This window comes from Moschus berezovskii, chromosome 24, assembly GCF_049115385.1.
Source record: "Moschus berezovskii isolate FMDL1 chromosome 24, NW_MosBer_1.0, whole genome shotgun sequence".
NCBI classification, from domain to species: domain Eukaryota; kingdom Metazoa; phylum Chordata; class Mammalia; order Artiodactyla; family Moschidae; genus Moschus; species Moschus berezovskii.
In genome coordinates, this window is record NC_142483.1 from 44,553,675 (window position 1) to 44,577,709 (window position 24,035).

A 24,035-nucleotide genomic window follows, 5' to 3' on the forward strand; every position below is an offset into this window, starting at 1 on the left:
TTAGATTTCACATATAAGTGATATCATAACATTTGTTTTTCTCTGTCTGACTTACTTCACTTAGTATGGTCATCTCTAGGTCCATCCATGTTGCTGCAAATGGCATTATTTCATCCTTTTTTATGGCCGAGTAGTATTCCATTTTATGTATATACTGCATCTTTATCCATTCCTCTACTGATAGTTACTTAGGTTGCTTCCATCCCTTGGCTATTGTAAACAGTGCTTTTATGAACATAGGGGTCCACGTATCTTTTCAAATTATCTATCTTTTCCAGATGTATGACCAAGTGGGATTGCTGGATGATATGGTAACTTTATTTTTAGTTTTTTAAAGTGAAGTGAAGTGAAAGTTGCTCAGTCGTGTCCAACTCTTTGTGACCCCATAAACTGTACAGTCCATGGAATTCTCCAGGCCAGAGTACCAGAGTGGGTAGCCTTTGCCTTTTCAGGGGATCTTCCCAATCCAGGGATCGAACCCAGCACTTCTGTGTTGCAGGCAGATTCTTTATCAGCTGAGCCACAAGGGAAGCCCAAGAATACTGGAGTGGGTAGCCTATCCCTTCTTCAGCGGATCTTCCTGACCCAGGAATCAAACTGGGGTCTCCTGCATTGCAGGCAGATTCTTTACCAACTGAGCTACCAGGGAAGCCCTTAGTAAGGAAACCTCCATACTGTTCTCCATAATGGCTGCACAATTTACATTCCCACCAACAGTGTAGGGGGGGTTCCCTTTTCTCTATACTCTCTCCAGCATTTATATTTGTAAACTTTTTGATGATGGCTGTTCTGACTGGTGTGAAGTGATACCTCATTGTATTTTTGATTTGCATTTCTCTAATAGTTAGCGATGTTGAGGATCTTTTCATGTGCCTATTCGCCATATGTATGTCTTCTTTGGGGAAATGTTTGTTTAGATCTCATCTATTTTTTTTTTTTCATGTTGAGCTGTATGAACTGTTTGTATATTTTGGAGGTTAAGCCCTTGTTGGCCTCATTGTTTGCAAATATTTTCTCCCATTCCAGAGGTTGTCTTTTCATTTTGTTTATTGTTTCCTTTGCTGTGCAAAAGCTTTTGAGTTTTATTAGGTCCCATTTGTTTATTTTTGCTTTTATTTTCGTTACTCTAGGAGATGGAGCCAAAGAAAATATTGCTGTGTTTTATGTCAAGGAGTGTTTTGTCTGTGTTCTCTAGAAGTTTTATAATGTCCAATCTTACATCTGGGTCTTTAATCCATTTTGAGTTGACTTTTGGGTATAGTATTAGAGAATGCTCTGATTTTGTTCTTTTACATGGAGCTGTCTAGTTTTCCTAGCACCACTTAATGAAGACGCTGTCTTTTCTCCATTGTATATTCTTACTTCCTTTGTTAGAGATTAATTGACTGTAGGTGTGCAGGTTTATTTCTGGGCTTTTTATTCTGCTCCATTGATCCCTATGTCTGTTTTTGTGCCAGTGCTGTGCTGTTTTGATTACTGTAACTTTGTAGCATTGTCTGAAATCTGGGAGGGTTATGCCGCCAGCTTTATTCTTTTATTGCTTTGGCAATTCTAGGTCTTTTGTTGTTCCCAATCAAAGCCCTTCTGGTAGGCAGATTTGTTTGGAAACTGTCACTTAGCATCTTGGTTACACAGTCTACTTAAGTCTAGTACTAGCTTCAGAATTCACTGCAATTTCATTTTTGTTTTTTTTGTAGGAAAAGTGCTGTTTCCTGTAACCCCACATTATGGAGAATGGTTTAACAACAGAGCTCTCTCTTCCCATAGACCTTTCCAGATAGAACCCTACTCGCACCTTGCAAAGAACAGAAGCACAGAAAATGTACCAGCATATATAGTTTATTGTGACCTCTCTAATATCTTACACAAGTGGGCTGACGGTTCACTCAGGAGCATTTGGGGCGGGAGGCCGGGAGGCCGGCAGTGTAATGAAAGCGTCGCGTGTGAAGACAGCGCTGAGGGCAGCCTTCCTGCCACTGCCTGCTGGTGACTAGTCTTAGTCTGCTGCGCTACCTGGGGCAGGAAGGAGCCAGGCCAGGCCAAGAGCCCTCCGTTCTCTTTTGGCTGGCCCAGCCCAGGTTTCAGGCCCTTCCCCCAACTTCCTCATTCATGAGCCTGTAGAGCTGAGGGAGATGTGGGAAGGTAAGAAGCTCTCTAGCTGCCAGGCTTGTGGGTGCTGCCGGCTGAGCGTGGGGTCCCCAGTCTGGTCCTTGGCTGGGCTTTCACTGCAGCATCTTCAGACTGGTTGGGATGAGGGATGCGGCTTTGCTCTTGGGGGGCTGTCCCCGCTCTGTGGCATCCAGGAGCTGCTGCAGGTAACAGGAGGTGCCGAGCAGCATATGGCCTGTGGCCCGCATGCTGAAGAGGGCCCAGCGGAGAGCTTCCCTGGGTGGAATGCGAAGGCATTAAGGTCAAAACACCAAGAAAACCCCTTCCTGCCTCCTCTAAATTGGCTGCTCCCCCAGGCTCCGTTTCATAAACTGTAGAGTGAGGTGCAAATAGAACAGATGTTGCCTTCCCTCAGCAGATGGGGCAGGGTCTGCCTTAACTGAGATGTCTGCGTATTCTCCTGCAAAATTCAAGCTCCTTTTGTCTTTCTAATACTGTTGATAACTTTGGATCAGCCAGATGGATCTACGTCACATGACTCTGCCCATTCACCACTTCTGTTCTAGACAGAAGTGTTACCAAGACATTTGTAATCTTGGTAGTTTTCAGAGTGCTGGATGTGAAGATCTCCCTGCCTGGCACTGTAGTGCACTGACAGCAGAACTCCATTTAGACAGGCTTGAGTTCTTATGCAGTCTCATTGGCTGTGACAAGCTGGGCAAACTGCTGTAGCTCTGAGCTGCAGCACCCTCACCTGTATCACACCACTTTGATCCCACACAGGGTTAAGGAGGTTGAAATAATATAAATCATTTAATACAGGGCCTGATGTGTAGAAGAACAGGGGAGACGTGGGGTCAAGACTAGGTGGTTGAATACTTAACTAACCAAATTCTTATCCAAATCTGTTTGAAAGCGGGTCATACGGGTGTTTAGTCCTAGCGGGGAAAAGAAAACAAAGGAAAATGAATTTTTCCTGGCTGATATTAAAATTTGTCTTCTGTTAACCTTCATTCAATAAATGAACTTATGATTGAGGTGGAGGGGGACAGAAAGACAGTTCGAACCATGAACATCTGTACATGAAAATCCTTTTGAAATGTAAAGGCTGTACCTGAGAAGAATACCCATTTCTCAGATTAGAGATCTGAGGCTTCAAACTAGCCATCTGGACATAGATAGGAATGAAATTCTGACACATGGTACAATATGGACTTTGAAAACATGATGCTAAGTGAAATAAGCCAGACACCAAAGGGCAAGTATTGTATGATCCCACTTACGTGAGTTACCTAGAATAAGAATATTAACAGAGACAGGAGAACAGAGGTAAGTATGGCTGGGCAGGGCGGACATAGAGAGTATTTAATGAGTACAGAGTTATAGTTTGGGATGATGAAAAGTTCTGGAAATGTATGTACAAGTGACCATTGCACAATATTATGAATGTACTTAATGTCACTGAATTTTATACTTAAAAAAAAAAGTGGTTAAAATGGTAAACTTTATGGTATGTATATTTTACCACCATTAAAGAAAAAACACTTGCCGACACCCCTAAATCATTCCAGGGATTCCAGTTTGCTATCATTCTTGTTTTTTGGTACCAGTACGCCTGCTGTGTCTATGTCAGAGTCCCACTTCCCCTAGATGGACTAAGTTTAAAGACTGAAACTACTTGCTCTAGATTTTGCAACCTGCAGACTGTTGGCAGCAAGCCCAGATCGAGAGGGGACATGATACGGGACAGGAGGAAAATGGAACTTCTTGCCACAGAACCAGGCCTGAGCCCGCCACTGAGTGTCGTGTGTGGCAGGCAGACCGCAGCCTCAGGTCCCCCATGTGGAGCCTGGAAATGCAGAGAATAAACTCAGAAAGCCGGAAGGTCTGGTATGCTCTAGCCTCATACCTTCTGGCAGAACTCTGGAGACCCAGAGTAGGATTTCTCAGAAGCCCACTGTGAATGACAGTTCATATGTATCTTCATTGCTTCTCCCATTATTTGAATTATTGCTGTGTTACCAACTGATACAGCATTCACCAAGGAACTGGAGGCTACAAAAATTCTTGCCCTCTGGGAGCTCGCTCTGACATCTTGTTTATCCCTGCGTCTCTAGCGTACAGCACAGGGTCAGGCACATAGAGAGTGCTCAGTGAACACTAAATGAAGCAACTGGGGAGAAGTGGCATCTGTCAGAACTAATGGGCAAGAGGCCAGCTTTGTGGTTTTGAACTAGTTGGCTACATTTGCTTAATGGGGTGAGAGTTCTCAAGCACCACTTGCAGCAACTGAATTTGGGAACTACCACCATAACTGTACTTCAATAACATATTCCCATGCTTCCTTCAATACTTGACTAGACTTTCAAAAGTAAAGTAAAAAGATTTTTTTTTGAAGTTTATTAGACACATAAGTGACTATTACCTATAAACTGCAGATTAATTCTGATCTATGGAAGGACACTTATTTCATCCCTTCCACACCCATGGGAAAATCCAGGTTTGTATTTATAAGAGTAGCTCAGCATTCTTGATGAATCTATACATGGGTGGGATTTTGAACTGATTGTAACTTCTTGCTGGTTCTCTTCTTAACCGGATTTAGTAAAATTTTTGACACGTTCACTTTTTAAAAGTTGATTAGAAGAGTACTTAGGAAAAGTTACTACTTTAGCTGAAAAATAATTAGTTGTTATAATGGAAGGTGATTCAGTTCAGTTCAGTTCAGTTCAGTCGCTCAGTCGTGTCCGACTCTCCGCGACCCCATGAATCACAGCATGCCAGGCCTCCCTGTCCATCACCAACTCCCGGAGTACACTCAAACTCATGTCCACAGAGTCGGTGATGCCATCCAGCCATCTCATTCTCCGTCATCCCCTTCTCCTCCCACCCCCAACCTTTCCCAGCATCAGAGTCTTTTCCAGTGAGTCAACTCGTCGCATGAGGTGGCCAAAGTATTGCAGAAATGTATCCAGATTCCACCAGCAGGAGTGTATGCATCCCTGTGGTATACACTACTGTAAACTCAAACATAAGCGCAGCCATAAAGTCCTAGACAAATGCTAACTCTCATGGTTTGTCAGCATCAACACCAGTCCCAGGCTCCCAAAAGGCTGAGGGTGCATGGGAGAAGATAGGGCTGCTCCCATTGCTGTGTACCCACCCCAGCCCCAGCGAATCCCAATTCACTCACTTCATGATGCGCTTGGCCCCGGAGCAGTGCAGATCATAGGAGAGGGAGTATGTGCCATAGAGGGTTGCTTTCACGTTCAGGCAGCCAATGAAGTCCTGTGGGTTCACCTTGTATAGGTCGAAGGTTACTCGGGCCACATCGATCTTGGCAGGCTTGTGGGAGAGGGCGAGCTGGTACCTAGTGCTCTGCATCAAGACAAGCATGTGGTTGGCATCCCTCAAGGATTTCTCCTAAGCTCCCAATATTCTCCCACACAGGTGTGATATCACCTGTTCTGATGGGGGCTGCCATTTCTGCCCCTTGTGGAGGACCATGAATACGGTGTCATCTGCCAGGGATTGGAAATACTCTTCTGTCTCTACAGTTGTGCCATCTTCCTCCAGCACCAGGAAGAAAGGCTTGTACGCCAGCATCAGGGTATCCCGGACCTGGAGAATAAGGTAAGTGATGCTCTTGCCGTCATGTGTAGCCACAGAGCTGGTTTGGGGAAGACCCAAACCAGCTGTCAGGGACAGAATGAGTGGGCCGGGTTTTTTGGGATGGGACAGAAACCCAGGGCTCTTGCTGTGGGGTCACCATCTAAAGAACTTATGTCATGGTATTCCTTATCTGACTGCATGGCTAATATTCTAGAATAGTGCTATCACATATATAACTTTTAATTGAGACATAATTCACATGTCATAAAACTCACTCTTTGAAAAGTACACAATCCAGTGGTTTTTACTATATTCACAAAATTCTGCAGCTATCACCACTATCTAATTTCAAAATATTTTCAATCCCATTTTTACTCAAAGAGAAACCTAGTACCCATTAACTTACTCCTCATTTCCTCACCCTTGGCAACCTCTCCTCTTCTTTCTGTCTCTATGGATCGGTCTGTTCTGGACATTTCATATAAATGGCTTCTTTCACTTAGCAAGTTTTCAAAGTTAATCTGTGTTTCAGCATGATTATTTACTTTTTAACGGCTGAATAATATTCAACTTTATAAATATGCTACATTTTAAATCCATTCTTCAGTTGATGAACATATAGGTTGTTTCTACTTTTTGAGTATCATAAATAATGGTGCTTTGCACCTTCTGTACCCATTTTTGTGTGACTTATCTTCTCAGTTTTCCTGGATATATACCTAGGGTTGGAATTTCTGGGTCATGTAATAACTCTGTTTACTCTTCTTAGAGAACTACCAACCTGTTTCTCAAAGCAGTTGCATGATCTAATAGTCCCACTAACAACTTCTCCGCATCCCTATCAAAACTTGTTATTGTCTGTCTTCATTTTAGCCATTCTAATGTTATGAAGTGTTTTTTATTTGCATTTTCCTAATGACTAAGGATGTTGAGCATCTTTTCATGTGTTATTAGCCATTTGTACATCTTCTTTGGAAAAACATCTATTCTGATTTTTTGCCCATTTTCAAGTAGATCCTCTTTTAAGAGTTCTTTATATATTCTTGATACTAGACCCTGATCAGATATGTGATTTGCAAATATTTTCACCCATTTTGTGGATTATCTTTTCATTTTTTTGTTAGTGTCCTTTGATACACAAAAGTTCTTAATATTGATAAAGTCCAACTTTTTCCCTTTGGTTGCTTCGAGGTTTGGTGCCATATCTAAGAAACCAAGGTTATGTACTCTTATTCCTGTGTTTTCTTCTAAGGATTTTATAGTTTTAGCTCTGCATTTAGGTGTTTGATTCACTTTGAGTTAATTTTATTCATAATATGAGGGAGGGATCCAACTCGATTCTTTGGCATTTGCATAGCTCATTGACTCGGCACCATTTGTTGAAAAGACTACCCTTTATCCATTGAATAACCTTGGCATTCTGTCAAAAATCAGTTGACCACAGATACATGAATTTACTTCTGGACTTTCAGTTATGTTCACTTGATTTGTATGTATTATGGGCTAAATGGTATCCCCGTGAAATTCATATATTGAAGTTCTAATCCCAGTACCTCAGAATGTGACTATAATTGGAGATAGAGTCTTTACAGAAGTAATTACATTAAAGTGAGACATTAGAGTGGGCCCTAATCCTAATGTGACTTTAAGAAGTAAAGGTGTCTTTATAAGAAGGAACGATTAGGGGCTTCCCTGGTGACTCAGTGGTAAAGAATCCTCCTGCCAGGGCAGGAAGCACAAGTTTGATCCCTGATCCAGGAAGATCCCACATGCTGTGGAGCAACTAAGCCCATGTACCACAACTATCAAGCCTCAGCTCTTGAGCCCAGAAACTGCAACCACTGAGCCCATGTGCCACAACTACTAAGCCCAAGCACCCTAGAGCCCATGCTCTGCAACACGAGAAGCCATCATAATGAGAAGCCTGCATATCACAGCTAGTGAGTAACTCCTGATTGCCTCAATTAGAGAAACGCCTGCACAGCAACAAAAACCCAGCACAGCCAAAAGTGAATAAATAAATAGTTTTTTTAAAAAAAGAAGGAACGACTAGGACAAGTTACTCCCAACCAAGTGGAGGGGGAGCATGGAAATGGGGAAGGGTGTCATTCTTGCCCACTGTTACTCCCACCCACAAGTATTATGTGTACTTGGTTTCCTCTCTGGAACCTTACTGATCAATAGTTTTAATTTTTTTTTCAATTAAAAAAATTTTTTTTTCCTCCACACCAAGGGGCATGTGGGATCTTTCCCCCTCCAGGGATTGAGCCCAGGCCCCCTGCATTGGAAGCACAGTCTTAACCACTGGACCACCAGGGAAGTCCAAGATTTCCTTTCTGATGGCAACTTCAATAGGCTGGTGGTACCCATCTGGAGTCTTGTCTGTCTGGTGACAGGAGGATGGCAGTACATTACCATCTGATACTAACAATAGGCAAGTGGCATTTTTCAGAGCATATTTTTCTTATGAACTCCATCCCTACTGAAGTCCTACCTCATGACACCAAGGCCAGAGGCAGCTGTCAGGGCCAGCTCTCAACCAAGGTCCCCATGGTGAGCTGTGTGATGGCAGCCCCGTTCCTACCTTGACATGGAGGTCCTCAAGACTGTGCGCCATGATTCCCTTCCTCACACTCCGGTCAGCGGTGGTTACTCTGCAGGGCCGGGCCCTGGGGGCCTCTGCAGCGGGCTCCGACAGCTGCTGCTGGGTCACCACCGAAGTGCTCACAGCCATGTACCTGGGAGCCATATGGAGCATCAGCATGAGCTGTCCACTGCCTTCCAGCTCTCACCCCACCACAGGGTAACTCACTCTCCAGTTCTCTAGACTCAGCTCAGATGCTCCTCTTCCCCTACCATCCACCCAGTCTTCTCTGCATAGTCTTCCTTAAAAGCCTGCTGGATCAGTGCATCTTAAACTTTAGCGGACATACATGTCCCCTGGGGATCTTGTTAAAATGCAGGCTCTGATTCAGTAGGTCTGGGTGAGGTCTGAGATGTTACATATGTAATGAGTTCCCAAGTGACATTGATGCTGCCGGGTCTCAGACCGTGACAAGTAGCCAGTGACAGAAGATGGCCTAACCTCTGCCCAATTACCGCTTTCCTCTCTCGGCCTGCTTCTTATCTTCTGTAATGTGAGATGAAATGGCAAAGCTGAGGTCAGTTTGAGAGTTTTGAACTCAGATACACAATGGAGAACCAAAGGACTGCAGGGAACCTAGGTTTTGGAGTCAGGCAGACCCAAGTTCAAATCTTGGCTTCGCTACACATTTGCTCCAAGAGCACCCACCCTGTGCCTCAGTTTCCCTGCCTATTAATCTGGCATCATAATCCCCACTTCTCAAAGTTGTGGTGAATTTTAAGTGAGATCAAGAATCAAAATCTCAAGCAGTGTCTCCCTGTTTCTACTTAGGGTGTGATATGGGGATTGGGAGGAGGCAGCAGCCTTAGTATCTCCTGGGGAATTGTGGAAGGATCCCACTCCAGACCTCCTGAATCGGCATCTGCATTTGAACAAGATGCCGAGGTGACTTACATGGCCATCGAGGTTAGAGAAGGTCTGCCCTACAGAGCACATTAGCTCCCTTTCCCTTCCCCACTTGGCTTTCCTCACCTGGAGAGGGACTTAGGGTAGAGAAGGCTGAGGGACTTCATGGCATATTCCATCCTCGTCAGCTGGATAGTATTGGGCCTGGAAAGGAAGCAGAGATAGCCCTTTTCAAGGGATGAGAAGCTTCTCTCTCTCTCGTCTTTTTTTTTTTTTTTTAATGTTATTTTGGCCACCCCACTGTGCACGCGGGATCTTAGTTCCCTGATTAGGGATCAAACCCCACCCCCTCTGCAGTGGAAGTTGGGAGTTTTAAACAATGGATGCCAGGGAAGTCCTCTATTGTTTTTTGAAACAGTGCAACCTCACCTCCATCCATCCGGCCTCCACTCTGGTTTCCCCTCGCAGTTCATACACACCTCCCCCAGCCCTTCTCCTGTCCAACCCCAGTAGACCACCGTGACCAAGTTGGAGACCCTCTCAGTGCCCAGGCTCAGCCCCCCTCAGCAGCCACGCCTCCCTCCCCGGCACCACTCACTCCATGTTTCTCTAACCCCTGGTTCCAGTCACACTGATCAGGGATCCCAAGTCGAAGTGAAGAGGCCCTGCTCAGTTAGTTTCTGTCCTTGGGGACAGAGTCCACTTTACGCTGGCAGGAGGCTAGTCATACCACCTCACAATGCTGGGGACCTTCCCTCACCTGTCGTCCAGAGACCTCCCAGGCCAGGTACCCTGCAGACTAAGCCTGCTCTTTCCAGTGGGTTCTTGAGCAATCCAAACCCCTCCTGAGGCTTCCCACTGGCCAAAGGGACTTTCTACCACGGTGGGTTCTATATCCATTCTAATACTGGAGCTGCTACCCTAACATGGCTATTGAACACTTGAAGTGTGGCTAATATGACTGAGAAGCTGGGTTTTTAATCTTATTGAAAGGTAACTGATTTAGATGTACACAACCATCAGGGCTGTGGGCTGCTGGCAGCCCTGCTGGGCAGCACAGCTCTAGCTGACAGCCCTGGGCTGACCTGCCAGCCCTTCTCTCTTGAGCCTGCCCGATACAGGCCTTCCTGAAGCCAGTTCCTCCACCAGCAGTGCCTCCCTCCAGGCCAGGGCTAAAGCTTTGCAGCCTTGAAGCCTGAGTTTCACTGCATTCTGTGATTGCTCACAGAATTTCCCCTCCATCCTGCTACTTCCTTCTCCCCAGCCAGGTGGGCCTCAATGTCCACTTCTGCCACACTCCCTCCAACCTCTCCCTGGGTGCCTCACCCTGAAATGTTCTGCTGTTCCCACCCCAGCACAGACTGGGCCTGGTGCAGAGCAAGGGGCTCAAGGAGTATATGGAGCACAGGCCCCTCCCTAGTCTTTCCTTTTGACAATGTGGGGGTCTCCCCAGGCCAGCCTGACTATGAAAGCCCTCTGCCCAGACTTAGCACTTTCCCCTTCAGCTTGCTCCAGCCTCACTCCTCACCCCCAATCACAAAACTGCCAAGCCCCACCTCACCTGTTCTCTAGGAGCCAAAACCAAACCCAAACAAAAAATCCCAGAATGTAAAACTCCTTACCTCCAGCTCACAGCCTCCTAACCTTCCAGTCCTGCCCTGCTCAGCCCAACCCTCCCTCTACTTTATTTCCAGCTCCCAGGGCAGCCCCTCCCCTGGCCTTCAGCCCCAGCTGGAAGAGAGCATGGGCACTGAGTGTGCAGCTCTTACCCTTGGGATGGCAGGCCAGCCTCACTTCCAGAAAAAGCCAGAAAGGAAGAGTGTAGGCGTGTTTTGAAAGCTCTGGGGCAGGGTATGGCCCAGAACATGGCACTGGGCACAGAGGGCACAGGAAACAGGCCAGTGTGAATTGTGATCCCCGCTCTACTCGTGTTAGCTGTTTGAGTGTAGACAAGTTGCCTTAACCTCCCGGAGCCCCAGTCTCTCTCACCCGTTCAACAGGGATGATGATTCCTGTCTTAAAGGGTTAAGGTAAGGATTTGTATTAATACAAGTGAAGGGCTTTGCAACAGAGATACTTAATATATATAAACAAATATTGGTGTTACTGATAACATAATTATTAAATAATAGCAGAGGATTTAATAATGATAATAAACACCAGCTGAAATGTGTAGTGCTTAAGAATAAGATCCGTGACCCAGAAGTTCTATATATACATAATATTTGGAGTTATATTTGAAGTTCCAAGGGAAATGAAAATCTATATCCACACAAAAACTTATACATGAATGTTCATAGTGTTATTCATAACAGGCATAATGTGGAAACAACCCAAATGTTTGCATTAAAAAGTGTTCATAAAAAATGTGGTGTTTCCATAAATGGAATATTATTTGTCAATCAAAAGGATATATGCTGCTACATATATACCTCGACTACAATGTACATCGACTACATCAATGAACATTGACCACGCTGTGCAAAGTGGAAGAAGCCAATCACAAAAGATCACATATTAATATATGTTTGTATCATCTCATTTGTATGAAATGTCCAGAATAGGCAAAATCAAAAGGACAAAAAATTAATCAGTGGTTGTTTAGAGCTGTGGCTGGGGAATGCAGAGGGAATGGGGACTGTTAGTGGGTATGGGGTTTCTCTTAGGGGAGACAAAAAACTTTTAAATTTATTAATCTAATCCAAGTCTATTTTGGTGATTGCACCAAATCTATCTGGAGGTTACACAGCCCTGCAAATATAATAAAAACCAATGGATTGTACTCACCTAAGTGTGTATGGTATATGAATTCTCTCTCAATAAAGCTGTTTTTAAAAAAGGGGTTCAACCTCATCTTTCTTTTAACGATAGATTTTTCACACTAGTGAGTCGAATCACATGGAAGGTTTGTTAAAAATAAGATTGCTGGGCTTCATCTCAGAGTTTCGACTCAGTATGTCTGGGGTGGGGCCTAAGAACGTATATTTCTGATTACATGGTGATGTTCCAAGGTGATGCTGAAGCTGTGGCTACTTAGGGACCCTATTTTGAAAACCAGCAGCCAGCACTAGCTGTGTGATATAACTCATCTAAGCTTCAGTTGGATCTGACCAATAGGGATTAAAAATAGCTCCTACCCCATTGGGTTGTCATGAAGAATAATCGTGAAAAGTACTTGATACAAAGCTTAGTGCACCCTTCAGGCTCAAAAAATAGCTATCATCATCATCATATTACTTACATCTAAATCCTTCCCTAGAGAAGCTTGCAGACAACCATTATTCATTCACTCAGCAAATACTTATTAGGCATTTACTGTATACTGCCTCTCCTTGGGGCTGAGAATACAGCAGGAAACAAGACAACCTTGTCACATACTTAAAGGAGCTGACATTCCTGGAGGAAGGGGGAATTCAGACCATGAACAAATATGCAGATAATCAAGATATTTTCAGAGAATGATGTTCTCGGAAGAAAACAACACAAAGTGATGTGACAGCAACTGGCTGGAGAGCTAAATTGACCTATGGGCTCAGGAAAGACCTCAGAGGTAAGCTTTCAGCTAAATGATGACTGGTGAGAAGTCACTCTTTTGAAGCTCTGAAGTGTCTTGGTCTGTTTGGGCTGCTATCCAGAAAACCATAAATTGGCGACTTATAAACACCAGAAGTTTACTTCTTGTAGTTCTGGAGGCTGACAAGTCCAAGATCAAGGTGTTGGTAGTTAGGGGTCTGGTGAGGACCCTCTTCCTGGTTTCCAGACACCTGTCCTCTCTCGGTGTCCTCACCTGGTAGAAGGAACACAGGAATCTCTTTCATAAGGACACTAATCCCACCTCCTGAGGCTTCCCTGGTGGCTAGTGGTAAAGAATCTGCCTGCCAGATTCCAGAGAGCCTGGTGGGCTACAGTCCATGTGGTCACAAAAGAGCTGGACAAGACTTAGCAACTAAAGAATAATCCCACGTCCCCAAAATCCCACCTCCAAATACCATCACACTGGGGACGGTTTCAACATTCGAATGGGTGTGGAGCAGGGGTCACAAACTTTTAGTCTATTGGGTTCCACCTGGGACTGGAAGCCAGTCTTTTGAAGTGCTGGGGTGGGGTGTGAGTATTCAAGGCAAAGGAAACATCAATGCAAAGGGTTTGAGAAGGGAATGGGCAGGGTGAGAGGACAGGAACACAAATCACTAAACTTTAAGGCAGACTAAGAGCAGAGGAAAAGTACTGATACTTCAGGGAGGAAGTTCTGGGGAAACTGATAGGGTCCCTCCCTGGAACATTCATGCCTCAAATATTTATTGAACTTCCAGCATGTGCCTAGTGTCTTATGATAAGCCAATGGATGACTCAGAAGCAGTCTGAGGAACATCGTGGAAATCACACACAGAAAAGACAAAGATAAGCACAAGCTAAAGCCAGAGGGGTGGGGTGGGGGTGGTGAAGAATTGCTGAGTGACCCTGAGGAGTCTTCATGGTGCTTAGAAGAGGATGATTTTGAATCATTTGGAATTTATGTACTCAGCAAGTATTTCTTGAGTTTTACCCTTTGCCAAAGACATGGGTTGATGACTCGGTTCATATCTATCTCTTTAGAGCTCACCTCTAGTTGCGGAGGCAGATTTCTGAGCATGGTTCTCAAATACTGAAATGCATAAAATTATTTGAACACCTTGGAGGACTCTAGTTATGACTCAAAATTTAGAAGCAAAAAAAAAAAAAGAAAAGATATATTCAACCATATTAAAAACTATTCTGCATCTTAAACTTGTAATACCATGGGTAAAGTCAAAAGACATACAATACATAGGAAAAATATATGGCAACTAATATTAAAGACAAGAGATTCTCTCTCTCTGCTATCTATATAAATCAACAAGACCAACAATGCAGTACAAAAAAATGGACAAAGAACATGAACACAGTTCAGGGAAATGAAATGTCAATGACTCAGCATATGAAAAGTTGCTTCAGTTTTTTTTCAGTAAATGTGATTTTGAAATTCTTATTTTATGTATTTTTTCTTGTGGTAAAATGTACATAACATAAAATTAACAATTTTTAAGTGTATAGTTCAGTGGCATAAAGTTTATTTACACAGTTGTGCAACCATCACCACATTCACCTCCAGAACTTTTTTCATCTTTTTTCTCATGTCTGTACCCATGAAGCAAGTCCCCATTCCTTCTCCCCGCCTCCTCCCAGTCCTTGGCTACCACTGCTCTGCTTTCTGCCTCTATCTAATTTCTTTCATGGCCTTGACATTTTTAAGAAGTATAGTCCAGTTACTTTGTAGAATGTCCCTCAATTTGATTTATCTGTCAGTCTCTTCATGATTAGATTCTGGCCAAGTATTTTGGGCAGAAATATCAAATAAGCTATCAGCTTCCCTGATAGCTCAGTTGATAAAGAATCCGCCTGCAATGCAGGAGAGCCCTGTTCGATTCCTGAGTTGGGAAGATCCGCTGGAGAAGGGATAGGGTACACTGCAGTATTCTTGGGCTTCCCTTGTGGCTCAGCTGATCAAGAATCCGCCCGCGATGCGGGAGACCTGGGTTTGATCCCTGAGTTGGGAAGATCCTCTGGAGAAGAGAAAGGCAGTATTCTGGCCTGGAGAATTCCATGGACTGTATAGTCCATGGGGTGGCACAGAGTCGGACTCGACTGAGCGACTTTCACTGTCACCACATAAGTGATGCTGGTCCTCAGTTGTACCAGGAGGCCTAAGGAGTCTGTCTCACTCGTGGGCAAGTATTTAGTTAACGGGGTGCCGCCCAGCTTTCTCTACTGTAAAGTTACCATTTCTTCTTGCAGAGATTAATCTGTGGGGAGATACTTTGAAACAATGTGGAGGATGCATGCGCTTGAGAAAGTCACAGATCCCTTCCATGCATCAGTTTCCCCATCTGAGAAGTGGAGACAGAGACGTCTGAAACTTGAATTCGAGTTAGAGACTGGAGAATCAGCTCCAGCCCTTGGCAAAACCCCCAAACGCTCGGAGTTAATTTTCTGAGTGCTCCAAAGGCCGGGGAGAGACGCCCAGGCCGGAGCCGAGGCGGGAGACGCTCGCGTACGCGTGCGCAGGGACGTGACCACAGAGTTGGTCCTCCAGAGACAGAGAGGCCGGAAGTTGTCTTCAAAGAAGCGCTAGACTGTTGGGTTGGCTGAGCTGAAGCTATACGAACAGGGTCGGCAGGCAGTTGGGAGCAGTAGTCCCGGTAGTTCGTCGGCTTGAGGGGCTGTAGGCGTCTGGGCGGGGAAGATGGCGTCTCGGGCAGGCCCGCGAGCGGCCGGCACTGACGGCAGCGACTTTCAGCATCGGGAGCGCGTCGCCACGCACTACCAGATGAGGTACGGAGTGAGGCGAGGGGCCCGCAGGGCCAGAGACGCAACGCCGGCCTGGTCTCGGGGTTTTGCTCCCCAGCCCACCCTCGCGCACCTCCCAAGTCCCCTCCTCCTGGCACGGTCCAGGGCCCGCCCCCAGTCCCGGGAAGCCCCGTGACTCCTGTGAGTTCCACCCCTTGATCCCCCTGTACCTTGCGGGAGTCCGGGCCCTGGGTCGGGGTTATGTTGGCCCGGCTCTCCGACCTCGGGAACCTAATTCCTAATTGAGCCTCAGTTTAATATACCTTTTTGGTCTTGAGGAAAAATTGGTGAGCCAATAATCTCGTGAGAATGTAACATAAAATCTAGCACAGAAGTCTGCCCAGTACGCGGTAGCTGTTAAATTTTGGGTCCTTCTGGGGTGTGGACCCTAACGTCGAGACTTTGCCTCAAATGAATTTTATGGAACACCCTTCCTAAAGAATGACAAGCTCTTTGGAACCTCACTTTATTCTTAATACTTAGACCCTTGTTCAAGGGAACCTCACAACCCAAGCTATAGCATTTTCATGCCTGTCTAGAGCAGAAACTCTGCCCTCTGGAGATGTGAAGGGGATATATTTAGGACCTAAGAAAATTCCAAGAATAAGAGAAAATTTGCTTACTTTAGAAGAAAAGTGTTTACTTTACCTGAAGAAGTATGGACAGCCTGAGCTGGTTTCTTTGCTGTCAATACCTCGTTCCATAGGCTATACTCCTATGCTACGGTCAGAGTTCTCTTTTCTTTTTTTAATGGCCGCGCAGTGCAGATTGCAGGATCTTAGTTCCCTGACCAGGGGTTGAACCTGGGTCCTTGGCACTGAAAGCACAGAGTTCTAACCACTGAATTACCAGGAGATTCCCCAGAGTTTTCTTTCTGAACACAGCCCTGAGTTACTCTTCTGTCTTTAAAATGACTGAGTCAGAGTCTTTGCAACTTCATATCCCGCTACTCCCCTCCCTGCCACAGTGTAGTCCTTCCACACCCAGCCATTTACTGTTTTGGAACACAAGTGTTTATGGCTTTTTGCCTGCATGCTATTACCTCTGCTCAGAATGTCTTTCTCCACCTATTTCTCAGAGCCTGGCTCGGATATCACCCTTGTCTAGATAGCCTTCTCAGTCAACTCATTTCAGTCGGAATTGAGCACTCCTTCCTGTGATCCCATATATTTTGCAACATAGATTTACAAGAGTTTTTCCAGTTAGTTTGTAATGACTTTTTTCTTCCTCTGCCTTGTTCCCAGCCTCCAGGCAGGAACTATACCTTATTTATATCTGTATGCCTATGTCCAATACAATTGCTTGACATACAGCTGGTGTCAGAAAACTCTGAATGAAAGATTCTTCTCCCTCTGCTCTGCCCCGCAGTGTGACCCTCAAGTATGAAATCAAGAAGCTTATCTACGTGCATCTGGTCATATGGCTGCTGCTGGTTGCCAAGATGAGCGTGGGACACCTGAGGCTCTTGTCTCATGATCAGGTGGCCATGCCCTATCAGTGGGAGTACCCCTATTTGCTAAGCATTGTGCCCTCCCTCCTGGGCCTCCTCTCCTTCCCCCGCAACAACATTAGCTACCTGGTGCTCTCCATGATCAGCATGGGGCTCTTCTCCATCGCTCCCCTCATTTATGGCAGCATGGAGATGTTCCCTGCTGCACAGCAGCTCTACCGCCATGGCAAGGCCTACCGCTTCCTCTTTGGTTTTTCCGCCGTCTCCGTCATGTATCTGGTGTTGGTGCTGGCAGTCCAAGTGCACGCCTGGCAGTTATACTACAGCAAGAAGCTCCTAGACTCTTGGTTCACGAGCACACAGGAGAAGAAGCGTAAATGAAGCCTGCTTGATGGACTGCTGTGTGAGGTGACGTCTGGGCCTCCCACCCAGTGAACTGAGAGGGTAAAGGAGCTGCCCTAAAATCTCCTTTGGTGATTTTGGCGGCTGCGATGTTGGCAACTAGTGCAAAGTAAGCCTGAGTTCTGCAGAGCCCCTTCTGTTGCCATCAGCTTGTGGTGGAACAGTTTAATTTATTCCTGATTGGTGGAACTGGGTGATCAACAGCTGTGAAACAAACTTCGGCTGGTTGAAGTTGAGGTCCTTCCGAGTTTTTCATCCTGATGTCTTCTTGGTCATTCTCTCCACTTCCATCCATCATCCCTTCCCATCAAAACTGAAGGAGACAGAAAATCAGTCAAATTCTCCTTCAATCAATGGGTCATGGAGCAGGAAACATCTGGGAGGCTGTTCCCCCTGCAGGCGTTGGTCTCTACTGTGAAACCTTTTAATTAAAAAGAACCTCAATAAAGTTACAACTGCCTATTCCCCTCTGTGCCTTGTGTTGGGGATTTGATAGGATGTGAAAAGTGTGTTGTTTGATGGCCTTAGAAACTCGGAGGTAGGTAGAGGCTCCCTGAGAAGCCTCGCTGTGGCTGCAGGGAAGTGAACTGGGCGCAGGGAACCTAAGTCATAGTTGAAACCCTGCAACTGATGGGCAGGAGCTACCATGGGCCATAAGGTTAACTTCCACCTATAAAATGATCCATTCACATTTATGCAGCTTGGGTTATGGGCTTGTCTTTTGACTGGATATTCATGTTTATCATTCAGTGTTAACAGTGTCAGTTATGTGTGTAATACTGTTTCATGGTTTCCAAATGAATTTTAAAGTATCCTACATGTAGGGAATTTGCAATCTCCATGAAGCGTAGCATCCTTGTGAAAAATCCAGTGAACACAATATGTAATGTTGTGGAGCAGATCAGTGTAAAATGGATGTGGGAAAGAGACCTGTGAACTCAACCCCCTAAAGTCTGACTCATAGCAAACGTTTATTGCTTGAAGGATGAGTGTCCCTTTGCTCTTACCTGCTTGACTTTATCATGTCTGGATGATGCCCAGATTCTAACTGTGGATCCCTGCCCTCCACAGTCATTCTGTTCTCTAAACATTCTATGTACTCAATCTCTATTAGGTACTGGCAGTACTTCTGTGTACCTAAGTTTTAGATGTGCTGATTATCTTTTCAAACTCAGTGTGTCCTGAACTTAACTCTTTGCCTTCTCCCTCATATCCATTTCTCTTTCTGCCTTCCTGTGTGCAGATGAGTATACCAAGAGCACAGCTCTGAATCATCAAGTCCCTTGCTATGTGCCCTTGTTTTCTGAACAACTAAAATCCCTTAATTGCTTTCAGACATGTCCACAGTGTGGTCCCAGTGCATCACTCCCAGTTTATCTCCTGATAGCCTCACACACTGTCTGTCTCAGCCAGGAGAACCTCTTATGAATCCCTATATCAGTTCCATGTTTTCCCAATTTCCTTCAAAATTTTCCTTTCAAAAAATGAAAGTTTTCCTTTTCTACTTCTTTACTAACTTGTCTTTCGAGACCTAGTTTATATGGTAATTCTGGAGCCTTCTGGTTACTTCAGTTCAAGGAGTAAGGATTCTTTCTTTGAATTCACATGTCACTTTAATTTTATCTTTTCTATTGACAGAACTACTAATATTTTTTCTCACCCCTAGTAGCTAATGTTGCCTGGAGAATCCCAGGGACAGGGGAGCCTGGTGGACTTCCATCTATGGGGTCACACAGAGTCGGACACGACTGAAGTGACTTAGCAGTAGCAGCAGCAGTAGCTAATGTATCGGAGAAGGAAATGGCAAGCCATTCCAGTACTCTTGCCTGGAAAATCCCATGTACGGAGGAGCCTGGTAGGCTGCAGTCCATGGGGTCGCTACAAGTCAAACATGACTGAGCGACTTCACTTTTCACTTTCACACATTGGAGGAGGAAATGGCAACCTACTCCAGTGTTCTTGCCTGGAGAATCCCAGGGACGGGGGAGCCTGGTGGGCTGCCGTCTATGGGGTCACACAGAGTCGGACACGACTGAAGTGACTTAGCAGCAGTAGCTAATGTACAGTGTGCTTTCTGAATTTATTGAGTGAAATAATTTGTCCTACTGTAGACTAAAGTCCTAACAAAGAACTAGACTGATGCATGGGTAGGATTTGGAGAGCAGAGAGGTGCAAACGTAAAAGAGTGGATATTGGAGTTACGTGCACAGGCAATGATTGCTGATTTTCAAAGAACTGGGACATAAATGATTTATTAGTTTTTAAAAGTTTAAAATTTATTTGATTATTAGAATGGTACTTTATAGTCTTGGAGCACTTCTCAAGACTCATGAAAATTAGTGTCAACAACCAAAAAAAAAAAAAACCATTTGGTTAATTTTAGTTTTCTGCTTGTTGGGTTGTTGGGATTCTAGCTTTTCTGGCCTCTCCAATCACTTTTTCCCCCTTGCCTCATGGTTGTAGTATTCCCCGAAGTAAACAAGATTCCCTTTGAAAAGGATCTTGATTTAGTGGGAAGAGGACTGTATTTGGATCAAAAGGCAGGTTCACATACCAAGATCAGCCCTGCGTAATTCACAAGAATGTTTTGAAGATCAAATGAAGTGTTATGAACGTGCTTAAAGAACTCTCTGTAACACTATATAAATGTGAGGAATGGTTATTAATCCCTGATTTTATGATGCTAGAGGATGTAGGCATTGGAAGTACCCTTCAGTTCAGTTCAGAGTCACTCAGTTGTGTCCGACTCTTTGCGACCCCATGAACCGCAGCACGCCAGGCCTCCTTGTCCATCACCAACTCTCGGAGTTCACCCAAACTAATATGCATTGAGTCGGTGATGCCATCCAGCCATCTCATCCTCTGTCGTCCCCTTCTCCTCCCGCCCCCAATCCCTCCCAGCATCAGTCAGCTCCTCGCATCAGGTGGCCAAAGTACTGGAGTTTCCCAGCTTCAGCATCAGTCCTTCCAATGAATATTCAGGACTGATTTCCTTTAGGATGGACTGGTTGGATCTCCTTGCAGTCCAAGGGACTCTCAAGAGTCTTCTCCAACACCACAGTTCAAAAGCATCAATTCTTCAGCGCTCAGCTTTCTTCACAGTCCAACTCTCACATCTATACATTCAGTTCAGTTCAGTTCAGTTCGTGGGAAAGGCAGTGTGGTGTAGTGGAGAAACAGTTTCTGATACTACACTGACTCAAATCTAGCCAGACGTCTTGCTTCCTTTTGCCTTGATTTGAGCCTCGGTGTTTGATCTCATATATGGGGGATTGTAGTATCTACCACACATGGTTGTTGTGTGGGTTCAGTAATGTATGTAAGTTGTGCTCGTGCTTAGTCGCTAAGTCATGTCCGACTGTGTGGCCCCATGGACTGTAGCCTGTCAGGCTCCTTCCGTCCATGGGCTTCTCCAGGCAACAGTACTGGAGTAGGTTGCCCTGTCCCCCTCCAGGGGCTTATCCTGACCCAAGGATCGAACTTACGTCTCTTGTGTCTCCTGCATGGCAGGCGGATTCGTCACTGCTGAATCATTGGGAGAACTCTGTGTAAGCTGTAGTAAGTGCTTAGCTTAATAAATATCAAAATCCCTTCCAGTGATGAGCAGTGTTGGTGCTTCCCTCTCGTGGGAGCCCCTTCTCTTAAGCATAATTTCTTGCCTCCATATTCTGGAGTTTGATTCCTTCTGGAAGAACAGGAGTAAGAAAGGGACACTTGTGTACTCTTGGTTTTGTTGGTCTAATTTGTTGGACCTTCTTGCCCAGGGTGCCCTGATAGTAAGCACAGTTGGCTCAATAGATCTTGGGAATCTGCCATTACAGGAAAAGCCTGGAGACCCTGCTGCAGTTGTCTGACCAGAGTCCACATGTGGATAAGGCTTTCTCAGGAAAAATGGCTGTCCAAGGCCCCCACAGTGTACTCTGTACCTGGGCACGTGTCAAGGCCTGCCATGACCTCCTGAGCGCCTGGCTTGGTCCCCAAGGAAAAGTTATTGGAGCATGAAGTCTGGATCAGCTCATTCAGACACAAACCACAGGTGAGACAGGCCTTGGCCACTTTCCAAAAGGATAGGACCTAGTGCTGCAGGCCTGCCACACACCAGTGTTGCCATTACTCCCATTGGCCACCTCCTTTTCCAGCCACAGAAGTGTTCCTGCTCCTCCCTTGTTGACACTTGCCAGACAATCCCTACTGCCCTAGAAATCTGATCACTGATAACTCACTCCCATAAGACATATGTATCATTTATCCTTTCCACCTATTATGATGTCTTCCCCTACAATGTTAACCCTGCCAACTCATCACGTAGTTCAGTAAACCACAGATCTCCCTAAAGCAGTGTTGTGACAGAAAGAGCTTGAAAGATGGGGGTGAGTTTCCTCTCTCCGTGTTGTTTAGTTAAGTTACTTAATCTTCCCAGTGTTCCCAAGTCTGTAAGATGGTTTGGTAAGACTGACCTCAAGGGTTATAGACCAGTGGGCCAAGCACACAGCCCAGAATCTGATGGTAGGAGTTCAGCAAAATGTTGATCTTCCCCTGGGTGTGCTGGAATTCACCCACTGTACTTTTTACTTTAAACTCCTTTTTGGGAACGGCTCCACAATAAATGAACTAGCAAAACAAAAATATTTAGACCTCCTTTTCTCCCTCCTTCCCCTATTCTTCTGTCTCTTTTGCCTTTTATACATGCTCTTTTTCTTCCCTTTATTTCTTATGTATGTGTATGTGTCTCTGTTATTTCTTTTGCACTTCTCCTCCCATACCTTAGCTAGAGTGAGGGAACAATTAACTAAATGTTAAATGTTTTCATTGTGAGAATCAGAAGATGAAAGTGAGTGTTAGTCTCTCAGTTGTGTCCAACTCTACGACCCCATGGACTGTAGCCTGCCAGGCTTCTTCTGTGCATGGAATTCTTCAGGCAAGAATACTGGAGTGGGTAGCCATTCCCTTCTCCAGGGAATCTTCCCGACCCAGGGATCAAACCCGGGTCTCCTTCATTGCAGGCAGATTCTTTACCGACTGAGCCAATAGGAAAGCCCAGTAGATAAAAGGAGTCAAAAGAGAAAAGTGTTTGAGAACGGAGCCAACTTTCTCACTTGGTGTCCCCAGCATTGGAAAACACATTATCGGTATAGACATAAACCATTGTGGGCTAAGTGAAAAATTAGGGGGAAGACTCCGTAATCTATCTGAGCCACCAGGGAAGCCCAAGAATACTGGAATGAGTAGCCTTTCCCTTCTCCAGGGGATCTTCCAAACCCAGGAATCGAACCAGGTTTTCCTGAATTGCAGCCAGATTCTTTACCAACAGAGCTATCAGGGAAGCTTTAGTATGGCCAGACCACCCTTTTCTCCCTTCACATCTTACCAGTTTGTCTGCAGTGATGGGCTCCAAGGCCAAAAGAACTTAATCAGTTAGGCCCTTAGAAGTTCTCAGGAGCAGAGGAGCATGAGGCAGTGGGAGGAGAGGCCATAACGATGGTAGAAAACAGGAACTGTGAGAGGCTGGCAGAATTGGAGTTCCTTGGGCTTAGAGACCTTGACCAAATCGTTCTCCTTTCTGCTTCTTATTTCTCTCCTTAATTCTCACTTACCTGTCTTGTAAGGTAGTTAAGAGAATCAACTCTGAAAGTGCTTATGAAATGTGAAGTAAACTGCTTAGATGAAACATCATAGTTTACATTTACCCAACTACAAAGCACCTATTTCATGACATCCACTTCTAGGCACTGGAGAAACAAAGAATCGGGAAAGATCTTTCTAAAGAACTCAAGAGTTAGTATTTTTAGGATAATGGGTATAGTGGGGTCTTCAGACAGTGGACCTGCAGACTCAGAAACTGTTGATAGAATTGGCCTGAAGATCGCTATGGTCAAGCTACTGAAAGGTCCAGAGGGCTAATAACAAGTGTCAACGTACCTTCACCCAGTAGGTGTGCCCCCAACTCTTTCACCAAGGTGAGAGCTGAAGCGGCTCAAATGCTCCATGAGCAGGAGGAAGCCGTGGGACGACGGGGAGGGTCCCCACAGAGAACGGAGCCTCGTCAGCATCGGAAACCACAGGAAACCAGGTCAGTGCGTGGGGCCCGCTCCCTCTGCTCCAGCACTCAGCTCTGAACTCTAGGGCCTCCTGAGCAGACTGTTCTGATTAGTGGATCCTTGAAGCTGGAGGCCCTTTGGCAGAAGAGCTAGAAGAACTGGCCAGTGTGTCGCCAGAAAGCTACTCTAAATCCTGAGAGTCAGCCAGGTAGCGGCCAGGGTGCATTGGGGGACGCGTGAGCTGTGTGTGCCTCCTGTAGTGCTTTCTTGTTCCACCCTAAATAGTGCTCAGTCACCTCTGTCTCCAGCACCCAATGCACAGAAGTGCTTGATAGCTCTGTCAGCCCTCTAAGTGAGAGGATGAAGTGTGTGTCCAGGGGAGATCCAAGTCCAGGAGCTGCTAAGGGGCGGGTCCCATTTACAGGGTGTTGCAGGAGTAGGAGGGGTTAAGTAGATGCAACCTGCCATCCATCCCCCTAGCCCTGTACCCGCCTCTTTCCTGTTATTTCTTTGCCAGAGCAAGAGCCCCCTTGCCCTTTAGGTAGGGGAGCGGGGTTTTCTGAGGGGC

At 45.5% G+C, this 24,035-nt stretch overlaps 2 protein-coding genes across 3 annotated transcripts; one reads left to right on the plus strand and one right to left on the minus strand.

Moving 5' to 3' along the window:
- Positions 1–1,831: 1,831 nt before the first annotated feature.
- CIDEC (cell death inducing DFFA like effector c) lies at positions 1,832–23,878 on the minus strand. Of its 2 annotated transcripts, none has more exons than XM_055414461.2 (6): positions 23,349–23,878; positions 9,338–9,415; positions 8,306–8,459; positions 5,572–5,730; positions 5,303–5,487; positions 1,832–2,385 (listed from the first exon to the last, which is right to left on the minus strand). In XM_055414461.2, the coding sequence occupies exons 2-6, from the start codon at positions 9,388–9,390 to the stop codon at positions 2,223–2,225; spliced, it is 714 nt and encodes a 237-aa protein (XP_055270436.2). In that variant the 5' UTR covers positions 9,391–9,415; positions 23,349–23,878; the 3' UTR covers positions 1,832–2,222. The 2 variants fall into 2 exon arrangements, with proteins under 2 accessions (XP_055270436.2, XP_055270434.2); XM_055414459.2 differs by lacking the exon at positions 23,349–23,878 and adding an exon at positions 10,834–15,342.
- On the plus strand, positions 15,341–17,893 carry JAGN1 (jagunal vesicle mediated transporter 1). The gene is made up of 2 exons (XM_055414462.2): positions 15,341–15,562; positions 16,946–17,893. The coding sequence occupies exons 1-2, from the start codon at positions 15,474–15,476 to the stop codon at positions 17,406–17,408; spliced, it is 552 nt and encodes a 183-aa protein (XP_055270437.1). The 5' UTR covers positions 15,341–15,473; the 3' UTR covers positions 17,409–17,893.
- Positions 23,879–24,035: the final 157 nt, after the last annotated feature.